This window comes from Vicia villosa, linkage group LG6 (assembly GCF_029867415.1).
Source record: "Vicia villosa cultivar HV-30 ecotype Madison, WI linkage group LG6, Vvil1.0, whole genome shotgun sequence".
NCBI lineage: Eukaryota > Viridiplantae > Streptophyta > Magnoliopsida > Fabales > Fabaceae > Vicia > Vicia villosa.
The window spans coordinates 117,718,186-117,727,814 of record NC_081185.1 but is presented as its reverse complement, the minus strand read 5'-3'; the positions used below and the strand labels follow the sequence as shown (position 1 = coordinate 117,727,814).

The following is a 9,629-nucleotide window of genomic DNA, read 5'->3' as shown; positions in this document are numbered from 1 at the left end:
AATGTAGTCAGGAAACAACATGGGTTGATCAGAAGAAGAAAAATGTGCTTGGACTTAGCATCGATGACCTCGATAGACGCCTAGAGACAATGGTTATTAATCATCAGATCGTGAGACTAATTTTCAAAAACACATAAAGTATGATATATCTTGATTCATTGAATGCATGTACCAACAAGAAAATAGCACCATACTGGTCTTGACAATAAGGGCCAATGGGAAATGTTGAGGAAGTAGACTACGAGCTGAACATCAAATGGGGCAAAAAGCTTGAGATCAACGGAGATATATAAGAAAATGGAACCCCATCATATTGTCTGAACCAACGACATAGTACTCCAAAGAAAATAATTCATTGCCAAAAAGATACCTCTTTGGCTAATAAAGTAAGAGTTAGGTCGTCTTCTTTATGTACTTTTACCATCTATGTAAAACTTTACTATGTAATCCTTTCTTTAAGCAAATAAATGAATTCTTCACAAAACTCTCTACTTTAACATCATGTCAGTCTCAAACTAAGTCTTAACTTGGGTACAAAGAAGAGGAGTATACCCTTAGTGGGGCGCGCTCCTCAAAGACGTTCAATAAAGCGTCCAAGCACAACCTCATGAAGAATTCCAATGACCATAAAAGTTAACCTTGGGATTAAAGCGATAACCCTTAAAAATGAATGTTACGGTAAGTAAACAGGGAATAATTCTTGCTCTCAAAGTAAACACGAGAGCCATAAAACTACAAAAACTATATGAATAAATGAAAAACAATGACGTTCCAAATCATAAGGATTTTTTTTACAACATTCATACAAAAAAACGCCAAATAACACAAAAAAGTACCCAACCTATGAGTCTGGGTTCTAACCAAGAATGACCACTCTCTCATCCCCTATCTCCTTCTCGGGATGAATCTTCTCCCTTAATATTTGTACTTTGAGATTGAAGAATTCCAAATGCATCAATGCAAGCCATTTGTATATTAGATTAACTTAATTCCATAGATTTCACATATTCTTTAGTTAGGTGAACATTTTTCAGAATGCATCCCTCGCAACTCATCTTGAGCCTTTTTCAAACTTTCCCGAGCCTCACTAAAAAGCTTTTTTAGATTCACTATTGGCGCCTCTTTTAAATTAACACAAATATTTAATGACTTTGACACAAGCCCAATGCATGAGATGTAGTTGCAAAGGGGCAATTTTCATGTGGTTGGGAATCCCCACCTCAAAATCATCAAAGGGAAGTTGGAGCCCTATCTGGGAAAATATACATTCGTGGAGAGGGAGGACACACCCTTCATATTTGATGCACAAACTCTTGTCACCCTCAGGGGAAAACACCCCCCCGTCATAGGAGGGATCCAATTTTGTGAAAGCATTATACAAACCTTCTTTATTGGTAAAGACATAAACCATGTCCAACGTCTCTTGATCAACCCACAAAGGTTGGTTTTCACTCTTGAACTCCATGTCAGTCTGATGGTTGCATCGATTTGTTCATGCTTCATTGTCAACAGATAAAAAGAACTATAGTAAGTATAAGCATGCAATTGAGATTCTATCCACCACCTTACTTCAATATCAATTGGATCACAAACAAAAACACATTGATGCACCCTTATATTAGTTTGAGCTTTTTGTTTTCACTTAAAATCGACTATGAGCTATGGATTAGTTAAAGGCAGAATTGGGAAGGAAAAACCCCTAATGGCTTCCCTAAGATTAACGCCATCAATAATACCTTTTTGTTGGATAACAATGCAAACCTTTGAGCTTTTCATGACAATCTCCCCAAAATCCTAACGAACAACGAATGAAGCAATAAAAAAGAGTCAAGATTGTTACCTTCAAAAGCCATATCATTGAAGTGCAAAGAGGTTGGATCGCTTGAACACCAAGAATGTCATCAGAATAGAGAAAGAAAGATTGAGAAGAAGAAGAGTAGGATAACATAAGGTCGAGCACATTAGAATGAAAACAAAGATCCTTAGAGCTTAATAGGCGATGAGAGCAAAAAGAAAAATAAGATTCTTGTTATTATATATTGGTAATAAACAACCCCACAATCTATTGCCTAAGATCGAGGTAAACACACCATCACAAATAAACGGTCTAGATTTGGCGTCAATCTTGTCACCACACCCGAACATTCTATAAAGTATCACCATTACCTCTGAAGCCTAGGGCCACGTGGAGAGGTTAAAATTTGAAATATTTCATATATAAGACGTGTATTTAATATGCGTGTTCTCAAGGACACATACACTTACTCAACACATCTCCATTCTTGACCCTAAGGTGGGGATCCTCCCAAGCGCGTTGAGTCAAATAAGAAAGCTGATCTAGAGGTCGGTCTCAAAATTTCCACCACACTTGTAACTTTATAAATGATAACAAGGACTTGAGGGAAAACTATTATGGGTCAGTCAAACGGTCCAACAAGACCGACCCAATACTGAAGACTCAGTCCATAATACTTTCACCGGAGTAACAAATGGGTAGATTCCAAAGGATAAGGATTGTGCTTTATACTCTTTGTCCGTCATCATCTTTGGGTCTTATCAAAAGGTCTTGTGCATTCTGCACTAGATCAAACGGGAGCAATTTTAATCGTTCACCATACAAAAGCTCTTCTACGCGCCTTAACAAATACTTTTTTATTCACTATTACAAAGTTATATCTCTTTTTATCACTAATTTAAGTGTTGGATTGTTAACATTAGCGTTGAAATGTTAACTTTGCATTTAGACTCCGCTCCAACGCATTCGAGTCCTCCACCATGTTAAAAAAAAGAATAATATTAATTAAAGTGTTCGTGCAAATCCTGCACAGCATCAAAGTCAATAACTAATGATTGAATCAGAAGGGGAAAAAAATGATTCAAAATTCCCCGAATGTTGTAGCTCCTTCTTCACTGTCCATTTTCCCTCACCCGACTTCTCACATCTACTATGTAGGATCGCCTTCTCCTACAACACGCGCGCGCATTTTTCTCGATCACCCTCCGGCGGTTCTTTTCCGGTAACCGCCGATTTATAAATTAAAAAACTCCCGATATCCACCGCCAACGAATCTTCACTCCGTGATTTGTTTTCACGACCAAATTCTACCTAGAAGGTTCGTTTCTTATTCCACAAGTTTCAATTGAATTGGTTTTTTCTCGCTAAAATACAAGTAAAAATGTTGACTTTCCTATTGTTTTCCATGCACAACATTTCTGAGCGCTCGAATTGAAGGATATTCTTGAGCTTTCTCTGTACGTGTTTGTATTATGCATGTTTATATGATGGTAATTTCACTTTGCAGGTGGTGGTAATTTATCCGATTTGTATTAATGGCATTGAAGCATTGTGTTATTATAAAGTGTTTTATTTAGAAAAAAGTGACATCAAAGGCTGTAATTTGTTGATATATATGGCATCAAGAGTGATTTTACAAAAGAAGAGAAACATTTTGTTCAATCACTTGATTACTCAACATACTCGCGATATTCTCGGATTCTCTAGTGTTGGGATTGGTCAGCCATTTGATTCTAGTGAATTAGATGGTTTGAGTCGGATTCCCTTCTCTTCGTCTCGAACTATTGGACATGAACATGGACTGGTAAGAAAATTGTGTACTCTCAGTGATGATGATTTGACAGCTTGTTCATTGTCGAGATTATACTTGCATAGTTCATTTGGAATTTCGAATTTTGGAATTGGAAATGAGAAGTTAGAGTTAGTTTCTCTTTCGAGATTGGGATGGACCTCCCGAAGTGTTCGTTATATTTCCACGGCTGCTGCTAATCAATCTAGATTGGGGAATGGCGGTAGTGGAAATGAACAATCAGATTCTAAACAGAAGAAGGAGGCTTCACCGGAAGAGTGTGATGAGGCTGTTGAAGGCTTGAGTACCGTTAAAGCGAAAGCTAAGGCTAAACAACTTCAAGAACCCCATAAGAGTACTGAATCTATTGTAAAGAGATTATGGGCTAAGATTCTAGGAATTGGTCCAGCTTTCAGAGCTATTTTGTCAATGAGCAGGTTTAAAATTTACTACCTTTGTTTTTGTGTGATGTAAATATGTGTGTGAGACTTTTTTGGTTTTTCCGTTGCCTAGGGATGACTGGGCAAAGAAGCTAAATCATTGGAAGGATGAATTTAAATCTACTCTGCAACACTATTGGTTTGGTACGAAACTACTTTGGGCTGATGTTAGGATTAGCTCCAGATTATTGTTGAAACTTGGCAATGGAAAGAGTCTCTCTAGAAGGGAGAGGCAGCAACTCACAAGGACAACGGCCGATATTTTCAGGCTAGTTCCTTTCGCTGTATTTATCATAGTTCCATTCATGGAGTTTCTTTTGCCAGTATTCCTGAAACTGTTTCCCAACATGCTGCCTTCCACTTTCCAGGATAAGATGAAAGAACAGGTAATTGTGAATGTACTCATCAAACATTGCCTGTCTAACCGCTGGCATGCTTTTATCATCACTCAATTTTGGGAAGGCTTAATTTGTAGGAGGCATTGAAAAGAAGGCTAAATGCAAGAATAGAATATGCCAAGTTTCTTCAAGATACTGTGAAAGAAATGGCGAAGGAGGTTCAGAATTCAGGAACTGGAGAAACGAAGAAGACAGCAGAAGATCTTGATGAGTTTATGAACAAGGTCAGACATGCTCTTTGTGACCTAGTGTTATATATTCTCTAGGTAGTCTTCTTATGGAAAATATTTTTATACTATGTTTGTATTCATTATGTTAATGGACCAGGTCAGAACAGGTGCCCGAGTTTCAAATGATGAAATTTTAGGCTTTGCCAAATTATTTAACGATGAGTTCACTTTGGATAACATTAGCAGGTTGCTCCGCCTACCATTGATTTTGCTCAACTTGTTGTGCTCTGCTGTCATCTTATGAATCTCATATTTTGGGTTTCCGTGTTGGATATGCTAACATGTCTTTTGATTGTGAAAATGGAGAACAGGCCTCGCTTGGTAAATATGTGTAAGTACATGGGTATCAGCCCGTATGGTACTGATGCATATTTGCGTTATATGCTCCGCAAAAGATTACAAGAGTATTCAATAATTCCTATTTTACTTTCTGGGATAGCTCTGATTCTGGTGTATGTATATAATTCATGGACTCTTATAGGTTAGAGTTAGGAAAACTTCATTTTATGCTGTTTGTACATTTCTGATGAATGTCAAAAGTAGCCAAGTACATGAAACTCAATCAAAATGGAGAAACCCAACCAAATGGAGTCTCACCCTAGTCATGATCAGTAACATCTAACCTTTAGGTAGCCAAGAAGCCAGGGCCTATCCTCTTCATAACACACCTGTGCCATAGAATACCCAAACTTAAGGGTGCAAACAAAATGTGCAAATAAAGGAGGAGTTTCTATGGATGCAACAATCTTCCTAAGCTTGGTTCGAGATATTCACAAAGGCAGTTATGTCCCTAGACTATAAGCCAAGTCAAGACAACGATGATACTTGGCAATAAGAAAATGCTCTGATGTCCCTACTCCCTAACCTATATATTCAGATTATTGTTTGTATACTCTACATTGAAATAATATTCAGAATATGTCCAATGCTCTATATGCTGTGAAAACTAAAGTACTTCAACAAAATTTAACATATTCAGTCAATAACTTCATAGTTTTTTTTGAGAGTTTAGATTTGAATTGTTTGGCTCTGGCAGGATCAAGAATGATGATAAACTGATTCAAGAAGAAGGTGTAGAGTCTCTTTCAGAAGCAGAGCTTCGTCAAGCTTGTAGAGATCGAGGATTGCTTGGATTGCGTTCAGTGGAAGAAATGCGACAGCAGGTTAATAATAAATGATTAAATGGAATTTATGCTGCGGAGCTCAGTTCTGAAATCTTCAATGCTGTTAATTTCTAGATTCTGGCTATAATTTCTACTTTCAGAAATCATAATTCAGAACCTTTATTTTCTCATAATTGCTACTTTGAGAACCTTCTTATTGAACTTATTTTTAATCAACTTTTACTTGAAATCAATTATATCATGTATAAGTATAACTGAATCAAATCACAAAATTCTCAAATGCTAGTGTGTTAGGTGAGTAACAAAAATATTGTCTTAAGAGTGGGGATTGTAAGTTGACATTTACATAATATAGTTAGAAGCCTTTTCTTGATGCTGAATAAAAGATGCCGTCTTGTGGTTGAATTATCAATACAAATCTCATGTTTGGGGGTTGTAAGTTGTGCATTTCTTTGCAGCTTAATGACTGGCTGGATCTGTCTCTCTACCATTCTTTGCCATCTTCCCTCTTGATTCTTTCTAGGTATTTTAATACTTTCTCTATTGAGATACCGTTGTCTTAAGAATTTCCCTTCTGGAAAGGCATAGTCATCTCATTCTCTCTGTAGAGCATTTTCCATCTCAGGAAAGGTGAAACCAGAAGAGGCTGTTCAAGCTACACTTTCTTCTTTGCCGGATGAGGTTGTGGACACTGTCGGTGTAACAGCTTTGCCATCTGGAGATTCTGTTTCAGACAGGAAGAGGAAGTTGGAATATCTTGAAATGCAGGAGGAGCTAATCAAGGTAAAAAAAATTTATGCATTATATATGCTATCATTCATTAGAAGTATTTATGTTTTTGGAAGGAGGCATGAGTTGGTGAGTTCCATTATAATTTAAAGTAGTTTGTTAAAAGCCTTTCTTCGTTTTACTTTAACGTCGTGAATAATTACTAGTGGCAAAAGCAGAGAATTCACATAAGCATATGTAAATTTGCTTTAGATTTGAGTTTGATGGTTGCCGGATATTTCATAGGAGGAGGAAGAGAAAGAGGAAGGGGAGCAAGCCAAAGTGGCAGCAGAATCTAATAATGGCGAAAGTGATTTAGCTACGAAAAAGATGGTTTCAACAAGTGGACCAGCAAAAGAAGATGCAAAGGCAAAGGCATTGGAAAAACATGAGCAACTTTGTGAGATCAGCCAAGCATTAGCTGTTTTAGCATCAGCATCTGTAAGCAAAACAAACTTTATTCTTGCTAAACTATAAAAGTTTTTTGGTAAATGCTTGGATTCAATGATTTGTCTGATAACTTTTCAGTCAGTGAGCAGAGAACGTGAAGAGTTTTTGAGGCTTGTTAAAAAGGAGGTATGTAGACCGTAGAATTTATCTGTCTCTAGGGATGGATACTCCGTAGTGAATACGTTATGGGCATTCAAAGTCTTGGAATTCAAATGGTTATTTCTTTCTAGAATTGTGTATTTGTTAAACTGGCCTTTTTAAAATTAATTTAACATTTTTGAAATCTTCGGAACAAGCTATTTTTCATGCCTAGCTTTTGTTACATACAAAATCAGTTATAACCTACCACTATGCAGATGGAGCTGTATAATAGTATGGTGGGGAAAGAAGGTACTGAAGGTGAGCAGGAAGCTAAGAAGGCCTATAGAGCTGCAAGGAAGGATAGTGATGGTGCTATGGAGGTCGCTATTAGTGACAAGGTTTCTTCAGCACTTGTTGACAAGGTAAAGTTATGACACTCTAGTTTTTATCTGGTGCCACTTCATAATTGAAAAACAAAAGAGAAAACAGATTATGACTGAATTACATTCTGAAACTGGAAATGACTGACAGCTATAGGAATGTAATTTGCTTCTTAGGTTGATGCTATGCTCCAGACACTTGAAAAAGAAATTGATGATGTTGATGCTAAAATTGGAGACCGCTGGCGGTTGCTAGACAGGTTATTTCTGAGTTAAATATTTGCTTGAAAGAACACCATGAACTGATTAGTAAATATTTCAAAGACTCAATACATGTTTAAAGTTTTACAAAGCAACATGGCATGGTAATTGTTAGAAATAATTAGTAAATATTTCAAAGACTCAATACATGTTTAAAGTTTTACAAAGCAACATGGCATGGTAATTGTTAGAAATAATTAGTAAATATTTCAAAGACTCAATACATGTTTAAAGTTTTACAAAGCAACATGGCATGGTAATTGTTAGAAATAATTTCATTAAATGTTCGGCCATGTTCTGGCAGAGATTATGATGGGAAAGTGACACCTGAGGAAGTTGTAGCTGCTGCTGTGTATCTGAAGGACACGTTGGGAAAAGAAGGAATTCATGAATTTATCAACTACCTTTCGAAGGATAGTGGTTAGTTCTTCTCTCAATTTCTTCCTTATTCTCATGTGGCACTAAGATATAGCTAGTATGAATGCCGCTCATCAATATGAATGTTGCTGATGTACCCTCTCAAATTAATGAAACTAACATTTAACTAATCTAATACCACAAAAGCACAAAGAAAAACCTCATGCAACATGTGGTTTTATTTTTCGAGCCCCTTTTTCTTTTGTTTTGTACTTCTTTGTTGCACAATCTTGTGAGAGCCATGACAGTGAGCAATGACTAATTTCAAAGCAGTTTAAAAACTTTGTAGTTCATGTTGAGTTGTTGGTAACACAGAGAGGTACATGTAACTGTAATTTTTAGAATGTGTATAGTATACAGATGATCCAATATCTTAATTTGAAATTTTGTTTAACTGGCTATGGATGACAGTTATTTTGTGTATTTTTTGAATCATAAACAGATGGGAAAATATTGGTGGAAGACATTGTCAAATTAGGCACCCAAAAAGAAGATGCTGAAAAAGATCAAGTAGGAAGATCCTAGTGTTTATTTGTGAATTTTGTTATATTGTCATGTTATTTTTTTGAATGTAATCGTGAATAATAATGGTTGGTATGTATTCTCCCATGTCCCCAAAATGTAGGTTGGGCTTATGTGAATAAATTACATATACTAACGTGCAAAACAAGCTTAATTGATGTATTTTTCACTAACTCCATTTTTTTTATGGGTTAATAGTAATCCACTCCTTGTAATGTTAGCGAATTTTGCTTTATCCCCTCCCTACATTTTGGCAACGATTTTTTCAAAAAAACCGTTGCCAAAACTTGTCTTTGGCAACGATGGAGGGTAAACCGAAACACGCTCATATTACAGGGGTAAACTGCTATTAACCCTTTTTTTTATTGCATTCGTCGTTGTCTATAGGCATTACAACTGGGTGGAGATGATTTTCATCAAAGCTAATTAGAAACTTCAGCGGGCACATGGGTTATTTAATTTGGTACAATATAGAGGAAAAAATTTATCTACAATTTCTTAGGTGTGACTATATTATTTTCCAATGAAAATATGACAAGTGTGCTTAAATAACGTTTAAGGAGTGAAAATATAAGAAAATTACATATGTTTAAGACAAAATTATACATTTGTTATAATTTCATTAGAAAATAATATAAATCACCCTATCTAATTTTTTTCCGATATAAATTGTATAAAAATATATTTGAAAACCAACTAAGATAATCATATCAACTCAAGTATATTTTGACAACCATATTACATATATTGGGTACACATGCACTTATAGAGAAAATAATTGATGCTTATTGACAAATTAGCTAAGCAAGTGGAGTTAATAGTACCTTCAGATGTTAGATGTAAAAGAATTTTCTTCCCCAGATTAGTTTTGTTGTGGTTCTTCTTTCTTTTGGGCTTTAGCCCTCTATATTACACAAAGAAAAGTTATATCCACTAATATATAATCAAAAGTACTTAAAATAATACAATTTCAC

The 9,629-nt window shown here is 35.9% G+C and overlaps 1 protein-coding gene across 3 annotated transcripts; it reads left to right on the top strand.

Annotated features, from left to right (window-relative positions):
* Window positions 1-2,818: 2,818 nt before the first annotated feature.
* LOC131609724 (uncharacterized) lies at window positions 2,819-9,211 on the top strand. Of its 3 annotated transcripts, none has more exons than XM_058881512.1 (15): window positions 2,819-3,113; window positions 3,303-4,021; window positions 4,098-4,410; window positions 4,500-4,646; window positions 4,750-4,838; window positions 4,964-5,104; window positions 5,689-5,815; window positions 6,235-6,299; window positions 6,385-6,559; window positions 6,791-6,985; window positions 7,073-7,120; window positions 7,351-7,497; window positions 7,633-7,715; window positions 8,021-8,136; window positions 8,576-9,211. In XM_058881512.1, the coding sequence occupies exons 2-15, from the start codon at window positions 3,411-3,413 to the stop codon at window positions 8,656-8,658; spliced, it is 2,340 nt and encodes a 779-aa protein (XP_058737495.1). In that variant the 5' UTR covers window positions 2,819-3,113; window positions 3,303-3,410; the 3' UTR covers window positions 8,659-9,211. The 3 variants fall into 3 exon arrangements, with proteins under 3 accessions (XP_058737495.1, XP_058737496.1, XP_058737497.1); XM_058881513.1 differs by having other exon boundaries at window positions 4,964-5,056; window positions 8,576-9,207; XM_058881514.1 differs by lacking the exon at window positions 4,964-5,104 and having other exon boundaries at window positions 8,576-9,207.
* The last annotated feature ends 418 nt before the right edge of the window (window positions 9,212-9,629 follow it).

Excerpts from the sequence above, each read along its gene's own strand:
- LOC131609724 (XM_058881512.1), top strand. The coding sequence starts at position 3,411 with ATGGCATCAAGAGTGATTTTACAAAAGAAGAGAAACATTTTGTTCAAT. Across the intron at positions 4,411-4,499 it reads AGGATAAGATGAAAGAACAG|GAGGCATTGAAAAGAAGGCT; the intron begins GTAATTGTGAAT and ends CTTAATTTGTAG. Across the intron at positions 4,647-4,749 it reads TTGATGAGTTTATGAACAAG|GTCAGAACAGGTGCCCGAGT; the intron begins GTCAGACATGCT and ends TTAATGGACCAG.